Source organism: Onychostoma macrolepis, chromosome 17 (assembly GCF_012432095.1).
Source record: "Onychostoma macrolepis isolate SWU-2019 chromosome 17, ASM1243209v1, whole genome shotgun sequence".
Taxonomy (NCBI): Eukaryota; Metazoa; Chordata; class Actinopteri; order Cypriniformes; family Cyprinidae; genus Onychostoma; species Onychostoma macrolepis.
The window spans coordinates 859,756-876,470 of NC_081171.1; the positions used below are offsets into that span (position 1 = coordinate 859,756).

Genomic DNA, 16,715 nt, shown 5'->3' on the forward strand with positions numbered 1-16,715 from the left:
ACTTATGTAAGATTATGAAGCATATTTCCTGAAAGCGGCCCGGGTGAAGGACGGCACACGGTGCATCGGGAGCACGACTCGGTTCACTCACGCAGAACACTCAAGATGCATGTGAGAGCTAAAAATAGCCTGATAAACATGTCTGTGTGCACCGATGCACCATCTGGCAGTGAAACTTATTCAACTTATCATCACTGTGACACGGCTGTGGAATAAACTTAGAATTCGGAGAATACACGTCAAAATCATGAGGCGTAAACTTAGAATTCTGAGAATAAAGGTCAAAATCATGAGACGTAAACTTAGAATTCTGAGAATAAAGGTCAAAATCATGAGACGTAAACTTAGAATTCGGAGAATAAACCTCAAAATCATGAGACGTAAACTGAGAATTCGGAGAATAAACCTCAAAATCATGAGACGTAAACTTAGAATTCTGAGAATAAAGGTCAAAATCATGAGGCGTAAACTTAGAATTCTGAGAATAAAGGTCAAAATCATGAGACGTAAACTTAGAATTCGGAGAATAAACCTCAAAATCATGAGACGTAAACTTAGAATTCGGAGAATAAACCTCAAAATCATGAGACGTAAACTTAAGAATTCTGAGAAGAAACCTCAAAATCATGAGGCGTAAACTTAGAATTCTGAGAAGAAACCTCAAAATCATGAGATGCAAACTTAGAATTCGGAGAATAAATCTCAAAATCATGAGGCGTAAACAAGCAGTTTTTAAGTGTTTTGTCTTGTTTTCTCATTAGATTTCAGCGCAGTTGTTGTTGCTAGGAAACTTTGTTTTGCATACTGTGTTTTACCGTGGTAAACTCAAGCCGTGTTTGTTGTCGTGCGTATCGCGGGAATTTCCCAGTTTTGTTCTGCTAAGTAGAAGGCGTGGTCAGCTGACTTAAAGTATAAAACTGGATTGATCGGCAGACAACAACCAATCTGGCTTCAGAAGCGACCACTCTACTGAGACTGCCCTACTCTCGGTTACAGAGGCCCTGAGACTGGCAAGAGCGGCTTCCAAATCCTCTGTACTCATCTTACCGAACCTGTCTGCTGCTTTTGACACAGTTAACCACCAGATCCTCCTGTCCACTCTCAGAAAGATGGGCATCTCAGGAACCGCGCTCCTGTGGTTCAAGTCTTACCTCTCAGACAGGTCCTTCAGGGTGTCTTGGAGGGGTGAGGTTTCAAAGTCACAAATTCTTGCTACTGGGGTTCCTCAAGGCTCAGTGCTTGGACCACTTCTCTTCTCCATCTACATGTCATCATTAGGATCGGTCATTCAGAAGCATGGCTTTTCTTATCACTGCTATGCTGATGACACTCAACTCTACTTCTCATTCCATCCTGATGATCCGACAGTAGATGCTCGCATTGCAGCCTGTCTGAGTGACATTTCTAACTGGATGAAAGACCATCACCTTCAGCTCAACCTTGCTAAGACAGAACTGCTCGTGTTCTCAGCCAATCCATCACTTCACCATAACTTCTCTATACAGCTGGGTCCTTCAACCATAGCTCCTTCAAGGACAGCCAGGAACCTTGGAGTTGTGATCAATGATCAGTTAAGCTTCACAGATCATATTGCTACAACGACCCGGTCCTGCAGATATGCCTTATACAACATTAGGAAGATTAGACCCTTCCTGTCGGAGCAAGCCGCACAACTCCTCGTCCAAGCTCTTGTTCTGTCCAGACTGGACTACTGTAATGCGCTCTTGGCAGGCCTTCCCGCAAGTACTATCAAGCCTCTGCAACTGATCCAGAATGCAGCAGCCAGAGTGGTCTTTAATGAAACAAAAACTGCTCACGTTACCCCTCTCTTCATCAGGTTACACTGGCTACCAATAGCCGCTCGCATCAAATTCAAGGTACTGATGTTTGCCTACAAGACAACAACTAGCGCTGCACCAATATATCTAAACTCACTAGTTCAAACTTATGCACCCTCCAGAAGCTTGCATTCTGCAAGTGAACGACGCTTTGTGGTGCCATCACAAAGAGGTACCAAATCTCTCACGGACCTTTTCCTGGACTGCGTCCAGCTGGTGGAATGACCTCCCGATCTCAATTCGAACAGCTGAGTCTTTAGCCATTTCTAATCTTTTTTCGCCAGCACCTGACCAACTAATACTAACACTTAGCTATTCTATTTATAAAAAAAATAAAAATAAAAACTAGCTACGTGTACTGTGCTGGACTAACTGAGTCTTGTCATGGCACTTGTATACTGCTGCACTCTCGATGGTCTGATTGCTTCTATTGTACGTCGCTTTGGATAAAAGCATCTGCTAAATGATTAAATGTAAATGTAAACTTAGAATTCTGAGAATACACGTCAAAATCATGAGACATAAACTTAAGAATTCTGAGAAGAAACCTCAAAATCCAAGTGTTGGATGTGTTGTAAACTCGTCTGATACCTGATGAAGCAGCTGAAGAGTCGCGTGGTGTTGCGAATGATTCGAGCGGCACTTGATTCCTCGTGTTGACAGCGCTGTAACGTCAAACCATCGTCCATGTGTCCTTCTGAATGAAGACACACCTGAACAACAAAGAAACACAGAAAACGAGCTGAAACTAACATTTTATCAGCCTTGATTCACAAGCTCTGTGTATCAGACAGTAATAACATGGTATTCTGATATTAACTAGTCACAGTGCATGAAAAAAATATTCCATGTACCTCTAAATTAATATGAGCTTACAAAACACATGCACATAATTACACATGCACATAATTACATTTTTTACTTAACTAGTTAGATTAGTACAACATGACACACCAGAGGACACCGATGACACTGTTTGACTAAAGTCAACGAACCATGATACTTTAGTATAGGTTGCTTTGGTAAGAAAACCTCTACTCATCAGGGTTATTATAGGTAACTAAAATTAAAAACATTTTCATTATTTGAAATTAATTAAACATTAACTGAAACAAAATTAAAAACTAAAACTAACTAAAAATGAATGAGTTAAAATAAATACATAAATCTAAAACTAAAAAAAAAAAAAAAACAGTAACTGAAATAATATAAACATTACCTGAAATAAAATATAAAACATAAAAAAACTAATAAATAATTAATAATTAAAAATAATAAAAAGTTAAAATAAATAAATAAACCTAAAACTAAAACAAAATATACACACACAATAAAACATCTTCAGCAACTGAAATAAAAATAAAATAATAAAAACATTTATTTTATTTCAGGCAACATTCTCATTTTCATTTAGTTTAACTTGAAATACTAAAATAACTAAAACTAATAATAAAATAAATAAAAACTAAAACCACAAAAAAAAAAAATTCAGCAACTGAAATAAAATAAACATTAACTGAAATAAAATATAAAAAGACAATGTATTTTATTTTATTTTGATTTATTTTTTAATTTAAGGACTAAAATAAAGTAGAACTGAAAAAAATAAAAAATAAAAACAATAAAATTACTTATAATTTAACTAAATTTAAAAATAAAAATAAAAATAAAATCTACTTCAAAATATTTTTTAAAAAGCTGTTTTAGTACCTGATTGATACAAAAATAACACCGCTACTCATTACATCAGTGCTAGCGTTGCAGAAATATATAGGGTCAAAACTACAGAACAGAAGGTGTGAATCTCACCCGGCGTTTGAGCGGCCCGAGTCGAGCGGATTTGACGTCTGGCGCCTGATAGGACAGCCAGAGACCGTCGCCATGTGCATCAAGAAACACTGAGAATCTCCGTATTTGATCTCCGCCACTCCCATCCCCTCGATGTCCCGCTTCGGACTGCACTCTAGCTTCTCCTGGACCAACACAAACCAGACGTTCAGTGACTGGAAATCTGGAGAACTGAGAGTTAATCTTTCCAAGACTTTGTCTGGAATATCAACATTATTTAACATGAGATCAACTCCATCATGTGTGAAAACAATCAGTAAAATAATCACCTCTACAAACAGTTCTTTTTAGGGTTGCACATTGACTTTGCAACAACTGAGACATATACTGAACATTATGCCGTATGCAAAATATGTTTGCAACAATTCAAGAGAAAATTTATAGAAATTAACACTTTTATTTAGCAAGGATGCTTTGAATTGGTTAAAAGTGACTGAAAAAACGAGTAATGATGCTAAAAAATCAGCTTTGAAATCACAGGAATAAATTACATTTTAAAATATATTCAAATTGAAAACAGTTATTTTAAATAGTAAAAATATTTCAAAATGTTACTGTTTTTGCTGTATTTTGCATAAATTAAATGCAGGCTTAGTGAGCAGAAGAGACTTCTTTAAAAAAAACATTAAAAATCTTACTGTTCAAATGCTTTTGAACAGTTTATCGTAGTGTATATTTGAAAATTTGCACAAATTCAATTGAAAGCATGAATTGTTTACATCTGATCTCATTCTGATCAATCATGTGTTTCTGTGGCGTCCTGCTGCTGACTGAGTTTGACCTGAAATGATATATCAAACTAATCCAGATGAAAATGACTCAATGACAGCACAACAAACGAACATTACATTACAACACATCCAGAGGCAAAGCTGATGAATCCTAATTAAGACGCTGGGTTTGTTTTCCCAGCTGGAACATCAAGAGCAAAATCAAAGCAGAGGAGGAAGAATAACTGGATGACAAATGACTCATGATAATAGTGATGGTTCTTATTTAATAGAGCTCTGGAGGAAGTTCCTCTTCACTGAATATTGACCCCTCGAGAGCTGGAATAACTGTCTGCATTAAACATCATACAGTCTCACTTACAGCATCTGTGTCCTTTACAGACAGAACACTAATAAATCAATAAACCTCAGTGATTTAGAGTAATATTACCGGCTTCTGTGAGAGCTGACTGATTAATAATGTGACACACTTGGGGTCAAAAAGAAGTCTCTTCTGTTCACCAAGGCTGCATTTATTTGATCAAAAATGGTAAAAAAAGTATTAAAATTTAAAACAGCTGTTTTCTATGTGAATGTGTTAAACTGTAATTTATTCCTGTGATGCGCAGCTGTATTTTCAGCATCATTACTGCAGTCTTCAGTGTCACATGATCTTCAGAAATCATTCTAATATGCTGATTTGCTGCTCGAGAAACATTTCTGATTATTATCAATGTTGAAAACACTCGTGCTGCACAATATTTTTGTGGGAACTGTGATACATTTTATTTTTCAGGATTCACAGATGAATAGAAAGTTCAAAAGAACAGCATTTATTTGAAACAGAAATCTTTCGTCACATTATAAATGTCTTTACTGTCACTTTTAATCAATTTATTACATCTTTGCTGAGAAAAAAGCATTCATTTGTTTAAAGAAAAAATAAATCTTACTGACTCTGATGGACCTGTTGGAGTCATTATTAAATGTGCTGCTGTTTTACAGCACATTACTTCAGTGTGGTATATGGTACTCTTAAAGAAATAGTTAAAAAAAAAATACTAATTTTGCTTAAAAAAGGAACTGGAAATTTAAGATGTAATATACCTCAGGCCATCCAAAATGTATATGAGTTTGTTTCTTCATCAGATTTGGAGAAATACATCATTCCATAAGTGTCTCAGCAATGGATGCTCTGCAGTGAATGGGTGCCGTCAGAATGAGAGTCCAAACAGCTGATAAAAACATCACAATAATCCACACCACTCCAGTCCATCAGTTTAACATTTAGTGAATCCAAAATAATTGATGTTTAGAGCTGTTTTGTCTTGTAAACGCTGCTTGATCTGCAGATTTCTCTCCTGATTCAGACCAGACCACTTTTTCACTGCAGGAAGAGTTATTATGGATTATGGACTCGTATTTTAGCTAAAAACGTCTTAATGCTGGATTAGTTTCAGCTTTTGTCTTCTCCAGATGTTAACTGATGGACTGGACTGCTGTGGATTATTGTGATGTTTTTATCAGCTGTTTGGACTCTCATTCTGACGGCACCCATTCACTGCAGAGCATCCATTGCTGAGACACTGATGCAGCGACACATTTCTACAAATCTGTTGTGATTTGGAGCACATTTTCAGTTTCAGGTGAACTATTCCTTTAACCCTTTGTGGTAAATGTGTGTTTGGTGAATGTGTGAGACCTTGGAGGCTCTGAAGCAGAAGGCTGTGGACGTGGTGTCTGATCTCTCTCTGTCCTGCAGCACAACTCCTCGGTCCTCCGTCAGCGCCAGATAGTGACCGGTGGTCAGGTGACGCAGACGGAACGGCTGACCCCAGCGGATGTGACTGCCACACCAACTGAACACACACAGACATGGGAATTATGGGTATGTACGGTCACAGAATTACTAGAGAACATCCTGAAGGGCTTTGGACTGAGATGATATCACGTCAGATGGAAACCTGAGCACTAGATCTTCTCACCTGATGCGTAACGGCTCTAGCCGCCAGAGAGATCGGGCTTTTGCTCCGGCTTTACCCGTCTCATAGTTCACCAATCTGAAAAACACCAATGAAAACGGGGTTTACATATTAAATTGATGTGTAAACAGGCTTTATGATTTGATTTAGAAACTCAAACGACTCTAAAATGTCAAGTCAAATACAAATAAAATTGTTTTAGACACATATTGTCTGTTTTCGCTCTATTTTGCCAACAAAAATAGTTTCAAACCATAATGCGACAACAAATCTGAATGTTTCGTTACTGAATGAATCAGCATCTTTAAACAGATCAATGATTTGTTCGTGAAAGAATCAGCGATATAAACAAATCAGATGAATTAATGACCTGATGACTCACTCGCCACCCACTGGCGGTGCTTATATTCCTATTTTTTTATTATTATTTTTTTTTATCATTTCATATTTGAATATTTAAAGCATTATCTTTTTTAAAAATGATCTCAAAGCATTATTTATGCAAACGTAATTACAGTGTAAATACATCAAAATGCTGCTTCTGTGCTATTTTGTTGATACTGATTTTGTTTGATTGGTAACAGCCTACTGTGTCTTATAGAATTAAATGTATTGATTTAATATATGCATCATCTAATATGTCAAATTTTTACTTAAAATTCTAATAAAGTTATAAAAAAAATGGCACTTATAAAGGTAAAAATGCCCCTGGAAACCAATTTAAGGTGGCAAATCGCACTGTTTAAATGGAAAAAGTTAGTTTCTGTCGCTGCTGTGAACTGAACATCACACCGAATATGACAAATGGAAAAAGTTTTGGGAGTCATCTGTCCATGACAGGCATAAACCAGCACAAAAACACATTTAGCAAAATATTTTCTAAATAGTAGACGTTGACCATCAGTTTTGCCGATTAATTGGCAACCAACTGCTGGAATAGCGTAACCGATAATTGGTAATCATCAAAAATGATATGCTGAGTTAAGTTTCTTATCATTTAGTATCCATTTTAAAAACTTTTGTTTGATTAATCAATTAACGGCCAGTGCGGTCCAAACTAGTTATTGTTATTGCCCATTATCGGTCGACCTCAACTAATTACCACGATCAAAAAAATCCTAGTAAATTTCAAGATATAATCTTTCATTATATATGGGTATTAAGGGTGTGTGACATTGACAAAGTTAAACCCTAAACCCTGACTTAAAACTAACCTGACCTAAACTAATGTGTTTTAGATAAGGTTTTCTGTTAACGGTGACCCTAAAGATGAACGTCACATGATTGCTGATGGCTTTATTTATCTAATAGAGGGTGTTTACCTATTTTATAGAACAAACACTCTCTCCATCACTTAGCAAAATAATGTCAAAATATTAGAGGTCAACCAATTGATCGGATTAATCGGCACCGATAATCGTTTGCTAAAAGAGAATAACCGATAATCGGTTATTGACAAAAACCCATACTGATAGTTTTTCTGGGTTGCTATGTTATGTTACTTATCATTTAGTATCTATTTTAAAAACTTTTGTTTGATTAATAGGTTATCAGCCAGTGCGGTCCAACCCATTTATCGTTATCGGTAAAACCCACTATCGGTCAACCTCAACTAATTATCACTTTCAACAAAATCTAAGTCAATATTAAGATATAATCTTTCAGCAATATTGCACACCCATAATACACACATATAATGAAGGTAAATCATAAAACTGACTAAACTTTTTAGTATTTTTTTTTATAGATTTTAGTATCCATGTCTGTTGTCCATCAAGCACTTTGTCTAAAGACTTTTTGAACCTTATAGACTCTTTAGGTTTTCAGCAAATGGTCAAAGGCTCTACTCACTCTCATGGTCACACACTGGATTTGATTCTGTCCATTGGTCTACCAGTCAGTGACATTATCATAGATGATTTTGTATTAGCTGATCATAATCTCATTCTTTTTACTGTCTCTTTTCCTTATGTGCGACCAATTATTTCAAATACTCAAGTTGGTTTTAATTTCTTGAATTTCTTTTCCAATCCTTGAGGATATTATACTCTAAAATCTAAAATCTACAACTTCTCAAGATATTGTTCCAATTCATTTGTTAAAGCAAGTTTTAAATTCAGTTGGCCCTTTTATAGTAGCTATAATTAATAAGAGTTTGTCTTCGGGGGTTGTGCCTGACTACTGTAAACATGCAGTGGTTCAACCCCTTTTGAAGAAATCAAATTTGGATAAGAATATGTTAGCTAATTTTAGACCAATCTCAAAACTTCCATTCTTGGCTAAAATTATGAAGAAGTGCATTCTCACGCAACTTCAGTCATTTGTTGATGCAAATGAAATCTGTGAAGTGTTTCAATCGGGTTTTAAAAAACATCACAGCACTGAATCAGCTTTGCTGAGAGTTTTTAATGATATTTTTCTTGCGACTGATCTCGGTAATTTTACTGTACTTTTACTCTTAGATCTGACGGCAGCGTTTGATACGATTGACCATCAAATACTCATATCTCGTCTTGAAACATCTGTGGGTATTTGTGGAAATGCCTTAAGATGGATTAAGTCATATTTTCAAAATAGGAGTTTTTCGGTCAGCATGGGAGAGTTTGTATCCGCATCGGCACCCGTTTCTTGTGGTGTCCCGCAAGGTTCTATTTTAGCACCTTTTTTCTTTTCTCTGTATATGCTACCGTTAGCATTGATTTTGGGTAAATATGGTGTGTCGTTTCATTCTTACTCTGATGACACTCAACTGTATTTGTCTTTTAATCCAAATTCTTTCAGTGCCTTGGGCTGTTTGTTGACCTGTGTAGATGAGGTGAAATCTTGGATGGCTGCTAACTTTTTGAGTCTGAATGAATCGAAAACAGAGGTCATTATATTTGGTCCCTCTGAAATGAGTGATACGGCTGGAGTTAACTTGGGAACATTAAGCCCTTTTAGGAAACATCAAGTAAAAAATTTGGGTGTGATCTGTGACAGGGCTTTAAAATTTAACTCTCAAATAAGTGAAATCGTCAAAGCTAGCTTCTACCAATTAAGAATGATTGGTAAGATCAAGCCTTTCTTAGCACGTATAGACTTGGAGAAGCTTATTCATGTTTTTATATTTTCTCGATTAGATTATTGTAACTCACTTTATTACGGTACTCAAACAAAACTTTTGGACAGATTACAAATGGTTCAGAATTCAGCCGCAAGACTAACTGACAGGTACTCGGAAGTATGAACACATTACCCCTGTTTTGAGATCGTTGCATTGGTTACCAGTACCTTATAGAATTAATTTTAAGATTTTAGTTTTTGTTTTTAAATCCCTGCATGGTATAGCCCCTCCATACATTGCTGATCTTATTCATGTTCAAGAGTCAAAGAGAGCATTACGATCTAATGGACAAAATCTCCTACATGTTCCTCGATCAAAATTAAATTTCAGAGGTGACCGCGCATTTGCGGTAGCTGCCCCAAGGCTTTGGAACAGTTTGCCAGTGCCTTTGCGACAATTATCATCTCTGTATGAATTTAAGAAGCAGTTAAAAACATATTTTCTTTCATTAGCCTTTGATCAGGGATGAGTGCTGAGGTATTGTTGCTGTAGTTACCCTTCTGGGTCTGTCTTGTATGTTGTTTATTGATGTTTTTATGGGTAATATATATATATATATATATATATATTTGTTTTTTAATTATTGTTATTATTTTCTATTTATTTTTGTTATCGTATTCTTTTAATTGAACTTTCTGTACAGCACTTTGGTCAACTTAGTTGTTTTATTAGTGCTTTGGTAATAAAGTTGGAGTTGGAGAAACTAACCTGAGCTACAACAAACATGCTTTAGAAGAAGTTTTCTGTTAACGATGACTCTAAGGACGAACATCACATAAATCGCCGACGGCTTTATTGATTAGTTCAAAGGCGCTGCACATCTCAGAGGACGTTCTCCTATATTTTAATGAACAAACACTCTCTCCATCACTTATACAATAACAGAAATCATTCATTCCTGCCCTCTGCGGTGACAGATCTGCGATACATCTGAAGGAGGTCCTGCAGAAAACCCTTTAGAGGAAGACGTCTCTCTGATTAGATTTCAAGGACAGGACGCAGCGCCACGGGTCAGAGCTGATGACCGATATCTAATCCTGCAGACGACGCGCTGAACGCCAGTGCTAAAAATAGACCATACGTCTATGATCACATCTCCAGCATCCTCAGACGGCCCTGGGTTACTTCAGCTCGACCCACTTCAGTCTGAAACACTCTCGCTATACATAGACACACAGCCATTACGCCGATCCTACGAGACGCTGCGTCACAGACCCACATCACAGATAAATGACACATCATTCTGACAGCATTTCCTTAGACTTGCTAACTGATGTAAAGAACAGCTTTAAAAGCTGAATGCTCTTCAGGGTTCTTCTCTTGTCAACCTTTTCCAGTTATTACTTATTTTTGTTGTTGTAATGGAAAAAATCCCAGTTATTGTTGACACGCTGTGTGTATAATATTTGACCAATAAAATATTACTACAAAGAAAAAAGAAAAGAAAATGAATATTCATTACAAAAATAAACATAAAATGTATTTAGTTTATTTATTTGTGTTTGTGTTGCTGCAATGGGAAAATTTTTATAATTGTTTTGTTGTTGCTGTTGTTATAATAAAAAAACAAAACAATTACTGTTCATAATTTACTTCTTCCTACTACTTTTATCTTCCGATATCTATTTTTATTATTATTATTTATGTATGTATGTATGTATGTATATGTATATGTATATGTATATGTATATGTATATGTATATGTACATATACACTTATACACACACACACATACATACATACATATATATATATATATATATATATATATATATATATATATATATATATATATATATATATATATATATATATATATTAGTGTTGTCACGGTACCAAAATTTCAGTATTCGGCACCGATACCAGTGAAAATCCACGGTTCTCGGTACCAATTTCGGTACCACATGCTAATTAAAAAACATTTTTAATAATAAAATCAAACAAAAATAAAATGTACAAAAATCAAACGCCATTCTTTATACTTATTTAAATAGTGTTTCAAGTTTTTCCGCAAGTAATAAAAGTATGAAAAACAGTAAACAAGTTTCACCCAAATTTAATTTGTCTTTTAAATAATGAAATTTAAACACATTTTATTTTTTTGCTAACGAGGAGGGTAAAAGGGGATTTACTATTAATATTTAATTATGGAAGAACTAGTGTGATTATTTCTTTAAAAATAAATATTTATTAATTTTTTTCAACAGTAGTACTAGTATCACATACATTCTACTAAATAATAGTAATATATTTCTGGCACAATGTCTTTAAGATAAACTTTTATTTTGACGGGTTGCGGTGAATACCTTTACATTTCTGTGTGTAGCTATGTGATATGATGCTGGTTTTACTCAAATGAAACGGTAAAATGCTCGTGAAGGGACTCTCAGAGCAGTTCTGGAGATGTTGTTTATGTATTTATGTCCTCATTGAGACGGCAGATGCTGAAATCACCGCAAGCGTCACGCGTGTATCAGTGCGTGTAGTAAAAAAAAAAAAAAAAACGTGCGTCTCTGCCATTCATTCATTCATACGGAGACGCGCAGAACATGCGGGATTCATATCTGAATTGATGTGTCGCGATTTGATTTAAATGCAATGACCTACTTTTGATTAATTCATCCAAACTTTGACAAATTCCGTGACATTCCGTGCTAAACTGTAAATTCTGTTTTTATAACTGGATTCCGAGATTCCGTCCGCGTTTTCTGCAATGCGGAAATCATAGGGCTGTACGCGTCAAGAACCGGGTTGACCGGGTACTCGGTACCACCGGTACTTAAAAAAATCTGGTACCGTGACGTTTTCATTTTTTTTGTACCGACTTGGTAGTAAGTACCGGGTCTTTTTTATAATTTTAAATATTAGTATACATATTAAAATAAACTAAAATAACAATGACAAGATGAGAGCTTCTACCTCTGCTCTTCTTCACTCTGATCAGATCCCGGGATCGTCAGAACTTCATCGTGCCCGTGAAAGAGACGCATCACATGACCGCCAAGGAGGTATCCTATAGGACGACAGAAATAAAAACATCAGCTGAGGAGCCTGGGAAAACAAATGATGTCTGGAGCACAACACACACACATACACAGAACTTTGTTATGAGTGGCTTAAACGGCACTGATAACCTCTGACCTTCCTCCACGTTGCTCCCGGAGCAGATGGGATGGACGTTCCACAGCGTCTGCATGAAGGACGCATCCACCTGGATGCTGCCATTGGATATGGACAGATGCTGCGGAGAACAGGTGCACACGCGTTACCATGGCAACACCTCATGTCTGTTTCATGGTGCATTTGCACCGAGGAGCTCGGTATCATGTGATATGGTTGAATAATCTCAGAATAACCTGGAGAATTAACCGTCCACTGACAAATACACTGATGTTTGGACGTGTATCAGACAGCAGCTGCTGATCATGAGCCACACTGAGCCTGTGGATGAATGACTAACACTGAACACGTCTGAGCCCATCCGGACTGGATCATCTCACAGGAGATCACACACACACACACACACACACACACACACACATACACACACACACACACACACTGCAGAAACAGCCATGAGTCACTGTGTTTTTACACTGGAAGTGTCAATCATTGATTTGCTGTATGAAGCTGCTGATACTCAAAGAGTGAATTCTTACTGGAAAAATTAAAAAAAGAGGCTTATTCCTGCTACCTTATCAACTATTAAAAAAAAAGCTATATATAAAAGCTTAAATGAATAAATAATTCTGAACTATAAAACAGTAACAAATAAATAAATAAATATTATTATTATTAATAATTTGAACTATAAAACAAAATATGCTTACTGCATTGAAAAGTTATTATATAAATTAATAAATATAAATAAATAAAAAATATTGTGACTTATGAAAATACTTGTCATGAGAATAAATAAATAAATAGATATAATATTCTGCACTTTTAACCGAAATTTTAATAAAAATAGATAAACAATTTAATTTAAATAAACAGTTAAATAAAACAAAACATGAATGTTTGCAGCCCTGAAAAGCTTAATAGTTATGGAAATAAATAAAATAAAAAATATACACAATTAAACTAAATAAATACATACATAAAGCAAATTTTATTTAATTTAATGATTAAAAATAAATTAATATCATTATTAATACTACTACTAATCGTAATAATAATTTAAACTATAATACAGAACATGAACATGCTTACAAGCACTAAAAAGCTTAGTAATCATGGAAATAAATAAACAAATAAAGAAAAAAAGATTTATATTTATATATATATATATATACACACACACACACACACACACAACACACACATATATTATGCACACATATATTATTATTTTTTTTTTTTCTTTTGGTGGTGAATATGACCTTGATATGTTCAAGCTCATTTCACACACTGGACTGATCCACAGATTCACACACCTGAAGAAAATCAAGTGTAATGTCAGGACTTACATATATATTTATTATACTTGATACTCACCAGATATCGCTCAGATGAGACGCTGACGAGTATGAGATCGTCTCCGATACGCACTTTCTCTCCCTCTGATCTCTGTTTAGAGGCGGGATGAATGGTCCACCAGCAGGCCTCACCTGAGAAACACAAACACACGGATCATCAGGTGTGTGTCTGTCATCGTCTCCTTCAGGCTGAACGATCATGCTTCACCTGTCGAGTCTTCCTGAAGCCCCACATCAAACGACAGCTTATCCGTCATCGAGCGCGACGTCTTCAAACACGTCAGAAACTGCAACAGAAAACATGAGACTTTCACGCAACCTGCAGAACTATGGAACTATTTCTGCCTCAGGATCAAATAAAAATATATTTTAAAAACGTAGTGCTGTCAAACAATTAATCGCAATTACTCGCATCCAAAATAAAAGTTTTTTGCATAATATATGTGTATATTTTGAAAATATTTACATGTCTATATTTATATTAATATAATTTATATTATAAATAAATATATTTAATATATTAAAAAAAATTCTGAAATATACGCATGCATGTGTGTGTATTTATATATACATAATAAATATACACAGTAACACACACACATATTATGTAAACAAAAACTTTTATTTTTTTGATGCGATTAATCACAATTAATTGTTTGACAGCACTAAAAAAAAAGGTAACAGACTTTATCTCTCACAATTCAGATTTTCCTCATAATTCTGAGAAAAAAGCCAAAATTTCGAGATATAAACGCTCTGGATTATAGTTTACATCTTGCAATTCTGTTGTTTGTTTCTGCCATGGAATAAAAAAAAAAAAAAGTAAAACAAGGTAGTCGCGACTTTCTCACAATTCTTTCATTTTTGCAAATGCAAGTTTATGTCGCAATTCTGAGTTTATATCTTGCAATTCTTTACTTTTATTCTATACCTTTAACTGTCACAATTCTCAATTCGAAATCTTGCATTTCTTAATTTTATATGTAGCAATTCTTCATTTTAAATCTCGTAATTCTTCATTTTAAATCTCTTAATTCTTCATTTTAAATCTCATAATTCTTCGTTTTAAATCTCATAATTCTTCGTTTTAAATCTCATAATTCTTCGTTTTAAATCTCAATTCTTCGTTTTAAATCTCATAATTCTTCATTTTAAATCTCATAATTCTTCGTTTTAAATCTCATAATTCTTCGCTTTTAAATCTCATAATTCTTCGTTTTAAATCTCTTAATTCTTCATTTTAAATCTCTTAATTCTTCATTTTAGATCTCTTAATTCTTCGTTTTAAATCTCATAATTCTTCATTTTAAATCTCATAATTCTTCATTTTAAATCTCATAATTCTTCATTTTAAATCTCATAATTCTTCATTTTAAATCTCTTAATTCTTCATTTTAAATCTCTTAATTCTTCATTTTAAATCTCTTAATTCTTCATTTTAGATCTCTTAATTCTTCGTTTTAAATCTCATAATTCTTCATTTTAAATCTCTTAATTCTTCATTTTAGATCTCTTAATTCTTCATTTTAAATCTCATAATTCTTCATTTTAGATCTCTTAATTCTTCATTTTAAATCTCATAATTCTTCATTTTAAATCTCTTAATTCTTCATTTTAAATCTCATAATTCTTCATTTTAGATCTCTTAATTCTTCATTTTAAATCTCATAATTCTTCATTTTAAATCTCATAATTCTTCATTTTAAATCTCATAATTCTTCATTTTAAATCTCATAATTCTTCATTTTATATCTCATAATTCTTCTTTTTAAATCTCATAATTCTTCATTTTAAATCTCACAATTCTTCGTTTTAAATCTCATAATTCTTCATTTTATATCTCATAATTCTTCATTTTAAATCACACAATTAATCATTTTAATTTTCATAATTCTTAATTTTATATCTCACAATAATGACTTCATATCTTGCAATTCTGACCCTTTTTCTCAGAAATGTGTGATAAAGTCACTATTACTTAATTTTTTCAATTCAAAGGCAGAACCAGGCTTCCACATCAAACTGATCTGATGAGGCGAAGGCTGACGAACCATCCCGCTGAAGGAGTGTCTGAGGAGAATAGCGTGACCGTAGAGTAAGGTCCGGTGTCCTCCGCTCTGAGCCGTCTGAAAACACAACCATTACTGTCAGTCCATCAAACACACAGATAATAACACGAGCTCAGTGAGAATCACTCACCTTTCTGATGAACTGCTGCGAGAGGCGTGAAGAAACAACAAAACAGCTTCAGATGATAAACACTCACTTATCTTCAGTTTGCCATCGTTACACAACGAATACACACTCTCAGAAATAAAGGTACAAAAGCTGTCACTGGGGCGGTACCTTTTCAAAAGGTACATGTTTGTACCTAAAGGGTCCATTTTGGTACCTTAAAGGTACATATTAGTACTTAAAGTGTACATATTTGAACCTAATAGGTACAAAAGTGTACCGCCCCAATGACAGCTTTTGTACCTTTATTTCTGAGAGTGCACCATAGGCAAATAATATCATATGCATTTCCCACACAGCAAAAAAATTTAATATTTTAAAATAATTTTCAAAATATATATAAAAATGTATTTATTTATTTTTTCCCAAAATCATGTTTTTTTATTATGTTATCATTTTTAGGATTTTGTAGTTATTTTTTAACCTAATCAAAATAACCCAACTGCAGTTTGATTGAGATTAATTGGAATGCACAATGAAAAAACATGATTTCTGAAAATTGTTAAAAACGGAGTTATCTT

The 16,715-nt window shown here is 34.4% G+C and overlaps 1 protein-coding gene across 1 annotated transcript in view; it reads right to left on the reverse strand.

The window, feature by feature from the left end:
* Positions 1–16,715, reverse strand: part of LOC131522692 (ryanodine receptor 3) — a 188,814-nt gene that overhangs the window by 131,598 nt on the left and 40,501 nt on the right. The window contains 10 exon segments of the mRNA XM_058748334.1: positions 2,430–2,551; positions 3,648–3,715; positions 3,718–3,811; positions 6,099–6,255; positions 6,382–6,456; positions 12,401–12,494; positions 12,623–12,722; positions 13,979–14,091; positions 14,168–14,246; positions 16,011–16,085. Coding sequence (XP_058604317.1) covers positions 2,430–2,551; positions 3,648–3,715; positions 3,718–3,811; positions 6,099–6,255; positions 6,382–6,456; positions 12,401–12,494; positions 12,623–12,722; positions 13,979–14,091; positions 14,168–14,246; positions 16,011–16,085 — 977 coding nt within the window.